Source organism: Acomys russatus, chromosome 29 (genome assembly GCF_903995435.1).
Source record: "Acomys russatus chromosome 29, mAcoRus1.1, whole genome shotgun sequence".
NCBI classification, from domain to species: Eukaryota; Metazoa; Chordata; class Mammalia; order Rodentia; family Muridae; genus Acomys; species Acomys russatus.
Genome location: NC_067165.1, coordinates 20,647,115 through 20,666,341, shown reverse-complemented (window position 1 = coordinate 20,666,341; position 19,227 = coordinate 20,647,115). Strand labels below are relative to the sequence as shown.

At 45.0% G+C, this 19,227-nt stretch overlaps 1 protein-coding gene across 4 annotated transcripts in view; it reads left to right on the top strand.

Annotated features, from left to right (window-relative positions):
• LOC127211971 (protein argonaute-1) overlaps positions 1-16,458 on the top strand; it is a 34,175-nt gene extending 17,717 nt beyond the window's left edge. For all 4 annotated transcript variants that reach the window (XM_051172057.1, XM_051172058.1, XM_051172061.1 and 1 more), the window contains 8 exons: positions 4,271-4,455; positions 10,399-10,558; positions 10,739-10,829; positions 12,030-12,224; positions 13,897-14,031; positions 14,274-14,375; positions 14,874-15,073; positions 15,297-16,458. In XM_051172057.1, the coding sequence (XP_051028014.1) occupies positions 4,271-4,455; positions 10,399-10,558; positions 10,739-10,829; positions 12,030-12,224; positions 13,897-14,031; positions 14,274-14,375; positions 14,874-15,073; positions 15,297-15,405 (1,177 nt within the window). In that variant the 3' untranslated portion in view covers positions 15,406-16,458. The remainder of the gene's footprint in view (positions 1-4,270; positions 4,456-10,398; positions 10,559-10,738; positions 10,830-12,029; positions 12,225-13,896; positions 14,032-14,273; positions 14,376-14,873; positions 15,074-15,296) is intronic.
• Positions 16,459-19,227: the final 2,769 nt, after the last annotated feature.

Sequence of the window (19,227 nt, the reverse complement as noted above, 5' to 3'; positions counted from 1 at the left end):
CTGTAGAGTGTGAGTCCAAGACCATCCTGACAGGGCCACGGCAACAGGTAAGCTGACATGCAGCGGTGGCCAAGAGCAGCTTACATCTGATCCATAAGCAGGAGGCAGCGGCACGCCTCCAACAAGGCCTCCCTCCCGATCCTTCCGAGTTTTACCAACTAGGGACCAAACACTCAAATATGTGAGCCTATGGGGACCATTCTCTTTCAGACCCCTGTATGTGGTAATATTTTAGGAGATGGAGGCTGGAAGAGGTTAAACAACTTGTCCGAAGCGTACATATCGGGGAAGGTTCAGGGAAGCTCAAATCAGATCTGAGCTTCAAAACTTACAGGAACAACAACGACTGGTCCTCTGAGCTGTGTCCATCATCATAGCTAAGTCAGATCCAAGTGACCTGAGGTAGGTGCACATGAGTTGAGAGGACCCCGTCATCATCCCTCAGAAGCTAAGAATAAATGGCAGCAAGGAAGAAAAATGGCAAATAGCTTAATGGCACGGTTAGAGAAGCAAGCCTTAGTAGGTAAGTGACTATGTAGAAGTCCCTTGGTGCTTTTCCTAGAGTCTTTAGTTTTTTAAAGGTTTTATTGCATTATCATACACATAAAGGTATGGTATGGCAGTTTCTGCTGTCTTTTTTTGTGGTGGGGGGTTTTGTTCAAGAAAGGGTTTTTCTGTGTATCCCTGGCTGTCCTGGAACTCACTCTGTAGACCAGGCTGGCCTCGAACTCAGAGATCCACCTGCCTCTGCCTTCCAGCTGTTGGGATTGAACACGTGTGCCATCACAGCCGTCTGTTTCTGCTGCCTTTTTAAGTGGTGGCTCTGTAGATAAGGCACTGGGTCTTCGTATGCTGTAATGAGGAAGTTAGTGGACCTTACTGCTCTTTGGTGTGAGAAATGGGGATGTGCCCTTGATCTCTTTGTAAGAAATTACTTCTGTCAGCTCCTGTTGGATCCTGGCCCCAGGAATTGTTTTTGGTTTTTGGTCTCTTTTCCTGGGCTCTTTAGCTTTACGCTAGACTGTTGTCACATTTGCTCTAGCATTGTTTATACAGTCCTTAGCGGTAGTGGCAGGGCTCCCATCGCTTTGCATTTATGCTGAGGTCATCTCACTGATAGCACCATCTTCTTCCTACTCCTTTGTCCTGCGCTTGTCTAGGTTTTGTTGTAGTTGTTGTTTTGGGTTTTTGTTTTTTTTGTTTGTTTGCTTTGCTTTTTCGAGACAAGGTTTCTCTGTGTATCCTTGGCTGTTCTGGACTCCCTTTGTAGACCAGGCTGGCCTGGAACTCACAGAGACCCACAACCTCTGCAAAGACTCCTAAGTATAGAGGAGGACATAGGATTCAGAGCATAAAGAAAAGCATCCTTTTCTCAAAGAATGTGGGATTGGAGAAATTTGTCAGTGATGGATAAACAAATTGAATCCTGTTAATTTTTTTGTTAGTCTTTATCACTGTAGCTGTGTCACTGTTAGGATACGGCCTTGCACATTCTGGGTATTGCAATACTTTTTGGTTCCTAACACTTAGATATCATATCCCAGTCATAGTCTGGTAGTGGTGGAAAGAAAGGGGATTCTCATATCTTCAGTCTGGTAAAGTAAAATTTGATGGATGTTTTGGTAGTTATACTACAGTTGTATATGAAACAGTAAAGTCTCTTATTTATAGGAGCAGTGGTTAGCTTATAGGGACTTTACTTGTTTGTTTGTTTGTTTTTTGGTTTTTCGAGACAGGGTCTCTCTGTGTAGCCCTGGCTGTCCTGGACTCACTTTGTAGACCAGACTGGCTTTGAACTCACAGAGATCCACCTGCCTCTGCCTCCTGAATGCTGGGATTAAAGGCATGTACCACCACGCCTGGTATGACTTTTTATTTATTTGTTTGTTTAATTTTGGAGTGGGGGTGTTGAGACAGAGTGTCGACTTGTACCTCTCAGGCCAACCTTGAACTCACAGTAGTCCTCTTGGCTCAGTCTCTCAGTGTTGGGATTATGAGTGTGTGTATGGCTTGAGACCTGGAGGTTGTAGTTTTTAAAATGTTCTTATTTATTACTTTTGTTTGTTTTGTTTAAAAATTTTTTTTAGGGGGCCTGGAGAGATGGCTCAATGGTTAAGAGCACTGGCTACTCTTTCAGAGGACCCAGGTTCAATTCCCAGCACCTACAACTTCTGTAACTCCAGTTCCAGGGGACCAACACTCTCACACATACATGCAAAACACCAATGCACATAAAAGAGTAATAAATTATTTTTTATAAAGACTTTAAAAATAAAATGTATAGCTTTTAATAATATAGCTAGACTGATACCTCTTGCCAGTATGTAATCTCATGCCTATAATTTCAGCACTCAAAATGTGGAAATTGACTCATGTTTGAGGCTATTGGGACTACATACAATGAATTCCAGGCCAACTAGGTCTGCATAGTGAAACCCTGTCCCGAAAAATCCAAAATAAGCCGAACATAGTGGCGCACGCCTTTAATCCCAGGACTCAGGAAGAACAGCCAGTGCTCCTTAACCTCTGAGCCATCTCTCTAGCCCAGAGGCAGACGGATCTCTGTGAGTTCGAGGCCAGCCTGGTCTACAGAGTGAGTCCAGGACAGCCAAGGCTACATAGAGAAACCCTGTCTCAAAAAACCAAAAAAATCCGAACCAACCAACCAAAACAAAAACAAAAATAATAGTCTTAGTTAGGGTTTCTGTTGCAGTGATAAAAACTCTATGGCCACAGACAACTTGGGGAAGAAAGGGTTTATTTTGTCTACGGTTCCATATCACAGTCCGTTACTGTGGGACATCAGGACAGGAACTCAAGGCAGGAGCCGGGGCGCAGGAACTGATGCAGAAGCTATTGAGGAGTGTGTCTTACTGGCTTCCTCCTTTTCACTTGCTCAGCCTGCTTGCTTATGCACCAGAGGACCACCTACCTACCCAAGGAAATGCAGATGAATCGTACCTAGACATTTTTCTTCTTTTTAAAAAAAAAAACTCTTTATTTTTCCTAAAAAAAAAAAGATTTATTTCTTATGTATACAGTGTTCTGCCTGCATGTAACACTTGCAGGCCAGAAAGGGCACCAGATCACATTATAGATGGTTGTGAGCTGCCATGTGGTTGCTGGGAATTGAACTCAGGCCCTTTAGAATAGCAGCCAGTGCTCCTTAACCTCTGAGCCATCTCTCTAGCCCAGAGGCATTTTTCTTAACTGAGGATCCCTCCTCTCAAATGGCTCTAGCTTTTTGTTAAGTTGATGAAAAGCTAGCCAGCACAATAATAATAATATTGTCCACACCCATATAGTTAACATTCAGAGTTTTATTATATTTACGTCATTCTTTAAAAAAAAAAAAGAATTTTTTAATAAAATTGACATTCTTTGCTGTCCTGCATTCTACTTCAGTTCTTTTCTTCTACTGTGATTGCTGGAGTGTATTGTCATCTTTTCATCTAGTTTTTTGTTGATGTATTTTTTATTTTAAATTTGCATAAGACACACTGTCTTACCTTACCAATTTTTTTAAATATGTGAAAAAATACTTCCTGAGCTGTCACTGATATGTTTAGTGGTATATATTTTTGAAACTTTCATTTCTGTTCTCTTTGCAAATTACTGCTTTTACTGATTAAGTTTTTCAGACTGAGCGTGAATCCAAGGCCTGTACATGCTAGACATGCACTTCACTGCTCACTGCTGACTGAGTTTACTTAAAATGAGATTTTTTTTTTAGAAATTAAATTGTTTGCCACCCATTTTTGTATATTTGTGGTAGCTTGATTGTCTTTACTGTACCCACCCACTTTTCCAACTCTGTTGCCTTTCTCAGGACAGAACCTAAAGTGAGAGGAAATAAACTCGCTTACAATTGGCCTCTGCTTTGCTGAGCCAATAGGAAACGAGAAGCCCGAGTTCCTCCCTGAGTCCCTGCTGTGCTTACGTCACTGGTAGACCTTACCCTTAGGCCTCTGCTTGGTTTTTTCCCATTTGGACATGCAGTCTAGTATAGGTATTCACAGGTCTCATTCAGACAAAGAGAAAAAGGCGAGAGTCCTGAGAACTCCCACAAGTCCCTTGTCTAGGCTCTTTTCAGCTCTCGCAGTATTCTCTTTAGTTGAGCAAGCTGTGTCTTCTTTGATTCTACTTTTTATATCAGCTCTGGGTCATTCATGTTAGCATCTCCCAGGGTTGAACACCCAGGGTGAGGCATCTGGCTTATCAAATTCAGTGAGATTTATTCCATCCTTCCCTGACCGTGTGTGTGCTACAGGAACTTCACGGACCAGCTGCGGAAGATTTCCAAGGACGCAGGGATGCCCATCCAAGGCCAACCATGCTTCTGCAAATATGCGCAGGGGGCGGACAGCGTGGAGCCCATGTTCCGGCATCTCAAGAACACCTACTCAGGCCTGCAGCTCATTATCGTCATCCTGCCAGGGAAGACGCCTGTGTATGGTACAGTTCTCCTGGGACAGTGATAATAATGATAGGATCTGCTTCACGGTAGCCTCTAGGGGCTCTTAGGGCGCAGTCAGTGGAGATGTTTGGCTTTTGCCAAAGATGTTCGTTGACGTCAATGGTTTGTTTGTGTTTTTAAATCAGAGAAATATTCTGTCTGAGCTATTGAGTCATTCAATTTTGTTCACCTGTTCACGTTCTGTCACATTTCCCAGGATCCCCTGTAACAGGGTCACTCTGACAGCCTGAGGTAGCTGGATACTGAGATGGGTCAGGCCAGATGGCTGTCGTTTGGGAGTGTGTTACTTTTGAGGATGTTTTGAGCTTAAGCTGAGGTGTTTCTGCTAAGTAGTGTGGACTTTTTGCAACATTTCTCCCTGTTTCCTCATTTTTATTTTACAAATGACTGTAAGTTTCTGACTATTTTCCTCCCTTATCTCTGCCTGCTTCAGAAATTGTACTGTCCCAAGTTGGGCATGGTGACACGTGCCTTTAATCCCAGCACTCAGGAGGCAGAGGCATGCAGATCACTGTGAGTTTGAGGCCAGCCTGGTCTACAGAGCGAGTCCAGGACAGTCAAGGCTACACAGAGAAACCCTGTCTCTATTTTTACTGTCCCTTTACCCTACTTCTCTGTTTTTCCCATCCAGTTTGGGTATCTTTGGACATCATATCTCTCAACTTAAACATCTTCAGATTAAGTGTCCTAAAGCATTGAAACAATTTTACAATGTCCTCAAGCATTTCTTTCTCTTGCTTTCTTTCTTCTATGAGGGTTTTTTTTTTTTTTTACTATTCTGTATGCACAGGTATGCTGTTGAAGTTAATTTTATATAAAACAGTATTTGTTTCTCTTAGCTCATTTGTTAACCTGGCCATCACACAAATAGTTGAGACTCTTTTATAATACAAAGCTTCACAACACAATCTTGAGCAGTTTAAGTCTGCTCTTAACCCTCTTCATTATTTTGCCTTACTCCCAGCAAATATCCCAGCCATGCTTGAACTTGGTAGCTTTCCTTGGCTCCAGCTTCCTCTTCATCTTCCTTGGACCTCTACCCTTGGCATCCCCTACTTCCTCTCCTAACTCCTCCTCCCGTGGCTGGCAGGAAGTCCCACCCTATTCTCTCTTCTGCTCATCAACTGGCTGTAAGCTGCTTTATTGACATATCAGGGGAACAATTGGGGAGCAGAGTTTATACAACATTTAGACAGTAAATCAGAATTTAAACTGCATAATAACCTTATGTCTACAGTTCGCAACAGCAACTTACTCCTTAGCCTTTTCCTTGTCTGCTTTCCTCTGGGATTGAGGCCCTGTTTCTGTTCTAACCTTGACTTCTGGAGGCATTTTCCATCTGTTTCTGGCATTACCAGGAATGACTGGTATTCTCAGATTTTCGGTCCTCTTCCCCTTACCTGTTTTCTGTTGGTGTTCTCACTTGTTTTGGTCGCTTTGGCCGTTACCTGGTACTGTAATACAGTGCTGTAATCTTCACACCAGCCCTTGCAGTTTCTCCATTTCTCCTCCCTTCTTCTGCAGGTTCATTGATCATTTCTTCTGACCGTCTCAAAAAAAATATTTTTTGGTTTTTCAAGACAGGGTTTCTCTGTGTGGCCTTGGCTGTCTTGGACTCACTCTGTAGACCAGGCTGGCCTCGAACTCCCAGAGATCCTCCTGCCTCTGCCTCCCAAGTTCTGGGATTAAAGGCGTGTGACACCATACCTGGCCTTCAAGGAGTTTTTTTAGTGTCTCATGTGCGCACGCACATCTACATGTACTTGTGCCACAGTGTGTGTGTGTGTGTGTGTGTGTGAGAGAGAGAGAGAGAATTAGGAAAGCATTTCCCCTGTCCACCCTCCTGAGCTGTCACCAGCCCCTCAAATCTGTGTATAGATCAAAGTTTTTTTTAAAACAACAAAATCCCAAAACTTGCCTGATCTTCAGTCAGTACTGCATAAAGGGCTTTTAGGGCCTGATATTGTCCTGAATTGTTCACTTAACAAGCCTACTACAAAATCACTTGTGCTGAACCCAGTCAACCAATGTGGGCAGATTACCAAACTCTCTGAACTTCACAAGCTGATTGTATAAAAAGCTGTAACCAGCAGATTAAGAACTTTAAATGCTTCTTCGGTGTGTGCTTTCTACTCTCTGATTGGGTTTTACTCACGTTTTCCCTTTACTTGGAATGTCTGAATATTCTTTTTGCCATTCTTACCCTTAAAATTTTATCTACCTTTCAAAACCTAACTTAAATTATTCCTAGAGGATAAGTATAACCTTTCTGTGTTTTGTTTTTGTTTGTATGTTTGAGACAAAGTCTCATTATGCAGCTTTGAATAGGCTACAAATTACTAAAGCTTTTCATTGAAAGATCTGTCTGCCTCTGCCCCCAAAATACTGGGATTAAAGGCATATGTTATCATTCCTGCTTTCTTTTTTCTTTTTTTAAGATTTATTTTAAGCCAGGTAGTGGTGGCAAACGCCTTTAATCCCAGCAGAGTATTAAAGCAGAGAAGGCAGAAGCAGATGGATCTCTACGAGTTCAAGGCCACCCTGGTCTACAGATTGAGTTTCAGGACAGACAAGGCTACACAGAGATGCCCTTTCTGGAAACCCCCCCCCAAAAAAATCTCATTTGAAAGTTTGTGTATATGTATTAATGAGCATGTGAGTACAGAAGAGCATGCCAGGTCCCCTGGAGCTGGAACACATAGTTCTAGCTGCCCAACATGGGTGCTAGAGCCAAGCTTAGGTTCTCTGTAAGAGCAGCAAGTCCTCTCAACCCTTAGATTATCTTTCCAGCCCCACTGTGTCTCTTTTGGATTCCTTTAGTTTATTAGAAATCTAGTCACTTGATGCCTTGATTATTTTTTGTTTGTTTGTTTGTTTTTGAGACAGAATTTCAGCCCTGGCTGTTCTGGAATTCTCTCTGTAGACCAGGCTGGCCTCAAACTCAGAGATCTGCCTGCCTCTGCCTCCCGAATGCTGGGATTAAAGGCGTGCGCCACCCCCAGCCCCCTGGCTGATTGATTTATTTTGAGCATGAAATAGTTCTAACTGTGCTCTCTGACACACACTGAAAGTAGAATCTTTCACTGATGACATCAGTAATTCCTTATAGAGTGAAGTTGATTATAATTCATATTTCCTTTAGGCGGCAGAAAAAGAAAAAGATGGGGTTTTTTTTTTTTCTGCCTCTCCCTGGGAGACGGGGTAAAAATGACAATATCCCTGTGATGTTCACATAGCTCCTTTCTTCTCTACTAGATTGATAGATACTATTAGCTTTTAAAAAACTATAAACTTACTAATTTTAATGTATAAATAAATCTTTTAGGGATATTTTTCGAGATTGGGTTTCTCTTGTAGTCTTGGCTGTCTTGGACCCGCTTTGTAGACCAGGCTGGCCTCAAACTCACAGTGATCCACCTGCTTCTGCCTCCCGGGTGCTGGGATGACAGGCATACACCACCACGCCCAGCAAAGCCTTTAAAATTTTTAACTTAATTTTATGTGCATGAGTGCTTTGCCTGCGTATATGCCTGTACACTGTGTGCATGCCTGGTGCCTCGGAGAGTAAGAACAAAGTGTCAGATCCCCTGGAACTAGAGTTACAGATGGTTGTGAGCTGCCATGTGGGTGCTGGGAATCAAACTTAGGTCCTCTGGAAGAGCATCCAGTGCTCTTAACTGCTGAGCTATCTCTCCAGCCCCATAAGTAAACCTTAAGTATTCGGGCTAATGATGTTTCCCCCACAAAGTACCACAGTGATCCTCGTGTACCGAGTAGAACATAGCTACCACTGGGGTCCCGACTACAACCCTCTCCCTCAATTGGTGACCACTGTTTTCATCCAAAACGTTACAGATCAGTTTTGCCTGTTTTTGGACTTTATACAAATGCAATTACACTGTTTTTGTTTTTAATCTGCTGGCTTTTATTTAACATTCTGCTTGTGAGATTCACCCATATTGTATACTGCTGTAATTTCTTATGTGTTTCCATTGCGTGAACACATCAGACTTTATGCTTGGCTTCATTCTGCTGTTGGATTGTTTCTAGTTTCTAGCTTTTATAAATAATGCTTGTGTCTGTCTTCTGAGCATTTGTGCCTATTTGTGTGGAGATGATCTAGGAATGGGTTTTAAATGTATTAGACTTTACTACACCATCGGTGGTTCTGGATATTTCTGTCTTTTATGTTTGGCTACCTGGTTTGTACACGACATTTTTTATTTGCTTAGCTGCCTTTTACTTATTGATTTATAGATATTCTTCATAATTTCTGAACTGAATATATGTTTGAATCACACAGTGTCTTCATTCTGTGGCTTACTCATGTCTCTCCTCTTTTCTTTCTTTTTTATTTATTTATTTATTTTATTTATTGCATATGAGTGCTTTATCTGCAGAAGAGGGTATCAGATTACATTAGATGGTTGTGAGCCACCATGTGGTTGCTGGGAATTGAACTCAGGACCTCTGGAAGCGCAGGCAGCGCTCTTAACCATTGAGCCATCTCTCCAGCCCTCCTCTTTTCTTTTTCCTTTTTATTTTTGGTAGGGTTTGTTTGTTTTGAGACCTGACTTAGCCTTTGTGGGGGAAGATAGATAGACAGATAGATAAGATAGATAGATAGATAGATAGATAGATAGATAGATAGATAGATATCTCCATGTCCAGCTTTAAGATACTATTTTACAGTTCCTTTAATTTTCCCACATTGCACATTAATAATTTATCTGTAAAGAGATTATTTGCTTCTTCTTTAACTGTCTTGGTCTTCCTCCTAGCCGCGCTGAACTTGCCTCTTTGGCAGACTCGTCTTCTTTGCCTTGTTGTGCTAATGCTGGGTTTTCAAGATTCAGATGCAGCCCGACCGCTGACTTCCAGCTCCTCACCCCTACGAGCATCTAAAACCCTCTTTCTCTTTGAACTCCATCTTTATTAGTGGCCCCATAACAGCCTTCAATTACTACTTGTCTTCAGTATTGCACAAATTTGCACTTGGCAAAAAATAAAAAATAAACAACCTTCCACCTACCATGCCCATTTGCCTTGTTGTATCCTCACTGCACTCAAACTCAAAGAATTTATGATCTATTTCTGTTAAGAAAACTACAGACCTGGAAGTAATCCATAAACAAGGTATATGTGTGAAAATACCATAATGAAATCCATTATTTTACTAGACTGAAAATTATTAATAAAATAATGCACAAAAGCTCATTTTCCTTATGCGCAGAGACTTTAAGCGAGTTTCTTAGCTATTTCTTGAGCACTCAGCTGCTGTTGTGTGTGCTGGGGACTGATCCCAGGCCCTCGCGGGTGCTAAGCACATGCTGACTGCGTTCCAGTGCTTCAACTGTCTAAGTGTCTAAATAAGTTTCCCGTCCTCTTCTGTGGATCAGCCCTAACAGTCAACTTTTTTTTCTTTTACAACATGCTCCTAATGACTCAAAAGTACCTTACTGTTTCCAGGTAGAATGCTGCGTGTTCTTTTTGTTGTTGTTTTGCTTTGAAACTCTTGCTGTGTGGTTGAGACCTCCATACAAGTAATGTTCTTCCTGCTTCGGTCTCCCGATCGCTGGCGTTACAAGTGTGAGCTATCATATCTGCCTCGGGGTAGATTTTTGCGTGTTTTCCCGCTGCGTGGCATGCTCTCTCTGAGCCCCCTTCTTTCCAGGTTCCAGTTCAGTCATGACACTCTGCTCACTGGGGTATTACCGCCGTTACACATTTGCGTAGTTCTGTTTTACCAATGTTATATTTCTCATGACTTTAAAGATTAGTATTAGATACAGTAAGGACCAGGAACATTCTGTTTCTAGTCATCCTTGCACTCCCTAGACCTTCATATAGCAGGTGACATCTACGAGACAGACCTTCAGCAGATGTGCCAAATGCACTAATCAGTGTCTCCCATCCCAAAGCTGAAGTGAAACGCGTTGGAGACACACTCTTGGGAATGGCAACACAGTGTGTGCAGGTGAAGAACGTGGTCAAGACCTCACCTCAGACCCTGTCCAACCTCTGCCTCAAGATCAACGTCAAACTCGGCGGCATTAACAACATCCTCGTCCCACACCAGCGGTATGAATTCTTACTCACTCGCACTTGTCAAGGTACCCTGCCGGGGATTGGTGAAGAGACAAGAACCCTTTCCAGGCAGAGTGACTGAAACAGAAGTGGGAGAAGATTAGAATGGGCGCTGGGTGGTGCCAGCCAGAGAAGGTTTAGCTCCTCACTGTTTTGTCTTCTCTCCTTGTTCAGCTCTGCTGTTTTTCAACAGCCAGTGATTTTCCTGGGAGCAGATGTTACACACCCCCCAGCCGGGGACGGGAAGAAACCATCGATCACGGCAGTGAGTGGTTCCTCTCAACGCTGAGTCCTAAAGAGTGCACAAGCAGCCGGGTGTGGTGGCCCAGCCCTCAGGGAGGCAGAGGCAGGTGGATCACTGTGAGTTCAAGGCCAGCCTGGTCTACAAAGCGAGTCCAGGACAGCCAGGACTACACAGAGAAACCCTGTTTTGTCGGGGGCTGGGGGGAAGAGTGCACATGAGTTCCATCCCTAAGCCCTGCTCTTACCTTGCACTATCCTGAAACCTAACTCTGTGCCCTATCTTTTGGAGGCAGGGCTCAGGGGTCAGGGGAGAAGGAAAGGGAGCTTGGAGTAGTGAGAGTATAGCCTGTGGCCCGAAGCTTTGTCTATCAATTGTTCTTTCCCTATATTTGTGTTTTCTTTTTTTCTCCTCCCGTTTTGAGGGATGTAAGGAAGTGACTGTATCTCCTTTCTGAAATCTCTTTTAAGGGTATTACTTGATTACAGGATTGGCCTTTCTTAGACCATTGATCCATCTAGTAGATTAGCTGTCTCCACTTAATTTCCCCCCCTTCACCTTTTACTCTGGGTGAGTCTTGTTCTGCTAGGAAAGCATTTCATCACTGAACTAGGTAAGTCTCAGCCCCCAGGGCACTTAATATGACAGAAAATGAAGGAAAAAAACAATATAAAATACAGCTGCATGAATGTGGTCCAGGAGTTCAAGGTCATTCTTTTTTTGTTTTGTTTTGTTTTGTTTTTTCGAGACAGAGTTTCTCTGGTAGCCTTGGCTGTCTTAGACTTGCTTTGTAGACCAGGCTGGCCTCAAACTCACAGTCATCCACCTGCCTCCTGAGTGCTGGGATTAGAGGCGTGCGCCACCACGCCCAGCTTTCAAGGTCATTCTTCAGGCTCATGTCCTTCTACTGGGCATAGACTGTGTGGGTGCTTTCTGTGTCCTGCAAGGGCACTGAAAGCAAACATCCCCATCACATATTAAATAATTAAATTCTGCCTGCGTGGCAGAACAGATTGAAACCCGTATTTACTGGATCCTACTCCCTTATTCTTCCCGAATAGGTACTGCCTTTTGATGTAAGACTCCTGATCTAGGTTTTCTAGGACATGGCGAGTGAGCTCATGCAGCTGTACCGCATTCTCACTCAGGTCCTTCCTCAGACCCATTCCTTCACAGCAAAGGAAGCTGGTACTGCAGAGGCTGACGCACTCTTTTTGCTCATAGGTGGTAGGCAGCATGGATGCACACCCCAGCCGCTACTGTGCTACTGTGCGTGTGCAGCGCCCACGGCAGGAGATCATCGAAGACTTGTCCTATATGGTGCGTGAGCTGCTCATCCAGTTCTACAAGTCCACCCGCTTCAAGCCCACCCGCATCATCTTCTACCGAGATGGGGTACCTGAGGGCCAGCTCCCCCAGGTACGGTTCCCAGTGGCTGGTACCTTTCCTGCTTGAGGCCAGAGGACTACTTTTTCAAAGCTATTGGTACAGGAAAAGGCCCAGGGATCTCCGCTGAGTTGTAGAGTAGCAAGCATCTATGTACCTTTGCTTCAGCGCACAGTTCTCAGTGCCCCTGCATAGTTAGTGTTGAGACTATTTAGACCAGTAGTTCTTTTCCTGGTTTGTTTTTGTTTTTTGTTTTGTTTTTGAGACAGGGTTTCTCTCTGTAGCCTTGGCTGTCCTGGACTCCCTTTGTAGACCAGGCTGACCTCGAACTCACAATGATCCACCTGCCTCTGCCTCCCGAGTGCTGGGATTAAAGGTGTGCCGCCACTACACCAGGCTGGTTTTGTTTTTTGCTTTTGTTTTTTGAGATAGGGTTTCTCTGTGTAGCCCTGCCAATTCTGGACTCTCTTTGTAGACCAGGCTGGCCTGGACTCACAGAGATCTGCCTGCCTCAGCCTCCCAAGTGCTGAGATTAAAGGCGTGCGCTGCCACTACCTGGCTCTTTCCTTTTTTGGGGACAGGCTCTCACCATGTAGTTCTGCCTGGCTTGGACTCACTATGTAGACCAGGCTGGTCTCGGCTTACAGAGATTCCCTGTCTCCTCTCCAGTTAAGGGTGTGTGCCGCCATCTGCAGCTAGACCAGTGGCTCATAAGTGCTAGCATACCTGAACGTCGCCTGTAGCCTAGCTTCACAGAGCCTTCTGTTAAGTCAGCTGTTTCACTAAGCCATCAGCAGGTATTCAACTCCACTAAGACTCCTATGTCTTTATATTTTACTTGATTCTTAGTAAAATTAATAGATGTAAAAAATGAGACTTAAGAGGTGTTTAAAGACTTGAAGTCTAGTTTTAGCAAATTTCAGTGTCTATCATTCTCACAACACAAGTAATTTTTTCCTTGTGTCCCAGGCTGGCCTCCCCTTCTTCCACCTCCTCAGTGCTGGGGTTCTAGGTCTACACCATTATGCCCCGTTTATAGAGTTATTATTGTTGTTGTTTTTCTGTTAATGTTCCTTGAGATTGAACCCAGGGTTGTGTGCATACATGGCACATGCTTTGCGTTGTTATATTCTAGGCTCTACCTGTTCTGTGACCTTCTGTATCTATTGCCTATGGTAGCGTGTCTATTTTTCCTATAATCCTGGTGTGGTGTGTTTATTTTTTAAATTGAATTCATCCCCTTCTGTACCCAATGCAGATGTATAAATCTATTCTTCTCTGATGTTTCAGCTCTGTCTACTCTTAGAACCGTGATCTTAGAATTGACTTAAATTTGGACATTGTGGTTTTTAGTGTCTTCTCTGTAATTTTTGGTATCTCTCTCTGTCTCTGTCTCTCTCTCTCAGCATGGGGATACAGGTGTGCACTGCCACACCTTTCTAGTTCTGTGTCATCTTAATGTAAGGTCTCTTTTTGAATGGGACCAGATAGATACTGTCTTCTGATGCCAAGACTCCTGGTGGAGGTTTCCCAGGAAAATATCAAATGAACTGAGAGTCAGGCCCTTTCATTTCCTGTTGTTGAGCATCAGTTTATAAAGCTTATGTGCAAAAAGCCATGTACAAGTTGTAATGTTTTAGTTCAGTAAGGCCTTGGGATTAAAAGGGAGCATTTGTCTTTTTCTCCTTCTCCATCCTGGGCCCAGATCCTGCACTACGAGCTGCTTGCCATTCGAGATGCCTGCATCAAACTGGAGAAAGACTACCAGCCTGGGATCACTTACATTGTGGTGCAGAAACGCCATCACACCCGCCTTTTTTGTGCTGACAAGAATGAGCGGGTGAGTGAGGAAGTGTTGAGGCCACTGGTACACTCATCCTGTCTCTTGTACCTTGAGAGAGAAGTCTTGAGATAAAGTCTGGGAATTTAGTTCTTTTTCCTGTGCGTCCCTCCTGGCTGTTCCCCCCACCCCTTAGAAACTTCTTTGTTTTTGGAATTCTGGGAGAGTAAGTGTAGACTCTACTAAAGGCTCTAGTGAGGGCCAGGCAGGTCTTGGGATCTTGGCTGTGTTTGTCTCTGCAGATTGGGAAGAGTGGTAACATTCCAGCTGGGACCACTGTGGACACCAACATCACCCACCCGTTTGAGTTTGACTTCTATCTGTGCAGCCATGCAGGCATCCAGGTAGCCGGGCCCTGTCCTGGGGTTTTTACTGGGTCAAGGATTAGTTGGTTATTCCTACTGCATCTAGAATATGTCTGTTGTAGCTGAGAGTATTAAAAGCAGAACTCCTGCTGGTAAGCCCCCAGTATACTTGCAGGTTGCTTTAGTTCCTCCCTGCCCCTTTTCTTTCCTTTTTTTTTTTTTTTTTTTTTTGTTTGTTTGTTTGTTTTTTGAGACAGGGTTTCTCGGTGTAGCCTTGGCTCTCCTGGACTCACTTTGTTGTAGACCAGGCTGGCCTCAAACTCACAGTGATCTGCCCGCCTCTGCCTCCCGAGTGCTGGGATTAAAGGCGTGTGTGCCTCCACGCCCGGCTTGCTTTATAATATTTGTGACTTTGTGCCTGTGTCTTCATTGGTGGTGGGGTATGGTCACGCAGCCTAACCACATTCTTAGTATGTTCTTTTGCCAGCAGCCGTCCACTCAACCGGGTCAGGGCCGCTTACCATCTTTTTCTCCCAGGGTACCAGCCGACCATCCCATTATTATGTCCTTTGGGATGACAACCGTTTCACAGCAGATGAACTCCAGATCTTGACATACCAGCTGTGCCACACTTACGTACGATGCACACGTTCTGTCTCTATCCCAGCACCTGCCTACTATGCCCGCTTGGTGGCTTTCCGGGCACGATACCACCTCGTGGACAAGGAGCATGACAGGTAAAGGCTGTTTTCTTTTGCTTCAGCCTCTTGTACTGACCCTTTCAACTTTTTGTTGGTAGAAGGAAGTGGGTGTTATCCAATTCAGTGCCCTTGGGCTCCTCTACCTAAACCATTTTCCATAATTTGGTATGTGAATTGGCACTGTAGGGATGGGTGAGGGAATTAGCAGCAGTTCAGGTCACCAGGAAGGACTTTTTTTTTTCATATTTTTTCTTTCCAGTGGAGAGGGGAGCCACATATCGGGGCAGAGCAACGGGCGAGACCCCCAGGCCCTGGCCAAAGCTGTGCAGGTTCACCAGGACACTCTACGCACCATGTACTTCGCGTGAAGGCAGAACGCTGTTACCTCACTGGATAGAAGAAAGCTTCCCAAGCCCTGGGAGCTGTACCACCCGAATCTGGAAGAAGCAAGGAAGAGGGAGGTGGGGTCGGGACGTGTGTAGGAGGCCTTGTTTCTATCTACAGAGGGGATCTAAGGGTGGGAAGAGGACCAGCAAGACAGACTACCAGCCAGAAATCTCTGATAGCAACCTCATGTCCTCTACCCCTCTCCCCATCTTGTTACACCTGACCCCAGGGGACCAAAAGGAGCAGCACTAGTGCCCACCATACACACAGTTGCCTCATGTGACTCACAGTGCTAAAGACTCACGCTTGACAGCTTGCTAAGGTCAGCTCTGCAGTCCTGTGGTCAAAGGCTGGTATGTTTGGGTTTGATATTCTAGATGAGAAAGTGGGTGGGAGGAGGGAAGGAATTTTTAGGAGCCTTAATCAGAAAAGGTCTAGATTTGTTTAAGAAGAAAAATGAAAACAGACTCAGATCAATATTTTAGGATACTAGATGTTTTCATGGGTTCAGAATCCAGTTTGTAGGAAGATTTTTAATGCTAATGGTTTGGGTCGCTCCTCCCCAGCTGCACCCCCTTCCATTATTCCTCTCCATATGTTCTACCCCATATGCCTCTTCCCTGATGGATATCCAGCCCCTAGGAACACTTAAGGCACTATGGCACTTAGCTCTGAAGTGACAAGACCCAGTCTTCCTTCCGCCCGCTGGTGGGTAACCAGTGCCTTCCCTGTAACGGCAATGCTGCAGAACTGCAACCTTTTGTACCTTTCTTTGTGGGATGGGGTATGGGTGGGAGAGGAGATAGGGAGGGAGGGAAGAGGTATCCCAATGCCAGCAAGCCTCCAGCCAGAATGCCAGCTATTTTTCATTTGACGGAATTGACTTCCATATTCAATGAGCTTTTAAAAAAAAGAAAGAAAGAAAGAAAAAGAGACCACAACCTCCAGATGGTTAAAATCCATTGACATTTGCACTTTCAGACTGACGAGTCTCCGAGCTGCTGAGATGACTGGCCCTTGGCCTTTCCCCTTTAGCCTCCTCTTTTCCCTCCCCCCACCCCCACCAGGTCTAGAGTTACTTTCATAGCATTTCTCATTCTTGGCTCCTTTTCCCCCTGATGGTCAGGTCTCTTTTGTTTCAATATTTCTTAACTGGGGTGTCTTATAACAAAAGATCTTTAGGACTAAAATAAGAAAACAGAAACTAAATGTTATTTTTATACCATAACTTGAGTCTATTGCCAAAATCTGGAAATCCCACCCATAACCGGATGAGTTTGCATCCCAGAAACATGGAGCCATCAGCAGGAACTATGGAGCTGACTTGTATTCTAGCCTGGCTACATAGGGGGTGGTTGTCTCCCCAAAGGTGGGGACGGGCTCAGCCGCTGTCCTTCCTCTGTGCAGAAAATACCTTTCTGTCTCTTGCTACAGCCCCCCTCCACTGTCCTGTCCTGCGCTCTTTCTTGTAAGTGCATCTTCCCTTTTCTGGCCTGGACTGTCCTTTGATCCTTTGACTAACCAAGATTCTAGCATGTCCTCTGGACAGGCTAGAGAATTTTGCTGCTCCCTTTTGCTTCTGTTTACACAAATGAATTTTTCCTGTTTCCCACTAGGGCATGTGAGTGGGTGGCATGGGCTTTTCTTTTTCTCCCTCTCTCAAGATGCTGGGGTTGAGCTGTCATGCAGGACTGGAAAAGAAGTGGGTTCTAGCTTTGTCCTTGCTGACTTTAAAGCAATGCCCTCTCTTTCCTCGACTGTTCTCTCTTCCTGCATTACTGCTAGGGATGGGGAGTGGGGAACCTTGGTGTGCAGACCCCCCTTCTGATGAGCCTGAGCTTAGGTTTGCCCTGCTCTGCTGATGAGGCTGTGATGGTTTAGATCTAGCCCAGGCTTAAAGGCCAGCTGGAGAAAGAGAGGTGTGAATCCTGTCCTGAGGAATCAGAACCTCTCCCCAGCAGCCCTTGTACAGACCCAGATTTGCTATGCAAATAGTCCAGGTTCAGTTGTGGCTGGCTACGTTGTTCAGTAACTTCACAGAAGGTAGCACAAACATTCCTTATTGGGAAAGCCCAGGACTGTTTAGCAGTTCCTCCGCTGGCTACAGTCAGAGTGCCCCATGGGCACAAGCCCAGCTGCAGGACAGAACGGAGGGCTCGGGGAGGCCGTTCACTGGAGAGTCTACATTCCTTACACAAGTGCCTACACAGAGTGATGCCAACACTCCATGCCCTGTCCATCGCCTTCATATGCAGTCTACTTCGCGTCCGTCACCCCCTGGGGAGGGGGCTCTCCACAGACATTTGTGCTGTCAACGTGGGTACATTTGGGGGCTTGGATAAGGGCACTATTCCTGGAGGGTCCAATCATTTCACCAGCATTTGCAGATGCCCATAGGGAACAGGTGGCTGTCACAACTCCCAGCAACAAGGTTTTGTTCTCTCCTTTTTTCTTTGCCTCACTCTCTCCAGTTGGGTTTCAAGCTAGGGATCGAAAAGCAGTTTTAAGTCCTTTGGTATTTATGTGCCATTCAAGAAATAAAAGCAAGAGACTGCTGAGCATGATGGCCTATGTCTGTAATTCTATAAAACTTCAGCACTAAGGCTGAAGCAGAAGATTCGCAAGCTCAGGGTCCGCCTGGGCTACTCTGGAATTCCAGGCCTGTGTGCACTACATAGCAAGACCATGTCTCAAAAAAAGGGATGGGGGGTGGCCGAGAAAAATGACTTGAGTGATACAACTTCTGCTGTGATTTTAAAAACAACCCTTTAAGACTTAACTACTACTGACCATGTGGGATCTTCTCATTAAAGGTGGTGCACACACATTAGCAGTGGTGCTGCCAAGCTTGTTTGACTTTGGTTTAAGTGGTGCATTGTACTGAGTTCTGCGAGGATTCCAACCTCCTCTCAGATCTCTTTCCTTTTCCCTCACCCTCACTGTTTGGCTTTCCTGTTGGTCTTCTCACTTTCCCTGGCTTCCTCTTCCTTTTCCCTCTTCACTCAGCTTGCTTGCTGGCTGGCCTGCCTGCCTGCCTGCCTGCCTGCCTGCCTGCCTGCCTGCCTGTCTGCCTGCCTGCGTGATAATGAATTCTCTGCATGGCTGCAATGATCCCACTGTTGACAAGGTCAGGCTTAGTTCATTGACTACAGAAGACCAAAAACCTGTTTGTTATGCCCCGTGGTGTTATGGGTTGCTAGGTCAGAGCAGCAGGCCTGTCTGACAGAAGTGTAGGGTTTCCTGCAGTTTCAACACCTCTCCTTTTGGTGGAGCTGTTGGCTCACTTTGCTGAAAGCGTCCTAGGCTTGAACTACTTAGGCATCAAATACGGCCAGCTAGAGGATGGATACAGGAGAGAGGAAAAAGAGAATGGAGAGAGTCTGGGTAAGAGGTGGTAAAGGAGAGTGCTGCTTTGTGTTCAGTCCAGTGTGACTTGCTGGCTGAGGTGCTATTGCTGGCCATTTGGGATGGGCCTGGAGCTACCGCTACTGGGCACTTAGGCTTGGACCGTGGCGAAAGTTAAACACAGCTAAGTATGAAACTACTCTAAAGATCTAGTTTTCAACTGCAGCACAGCTCCTCTGCGACCACCTCCGTGCCTCCTGTAGCTGAGCAGCAATGGTTTGGGACAACTCTCTTTAAACCAGGATTTTGTGAATGCCAGGGACACAGTTTTCTTAGCGGGTCCATGGAATGTCTACACAGCTGCTTAGTGTTGTAGACCTGGCATCAGGTGTCATTAAAGGAAGGTGGAGTTTCTTCCCTTTCAGGGTAGAAGAGTCACCTCTTACCTAGCCAAAAGG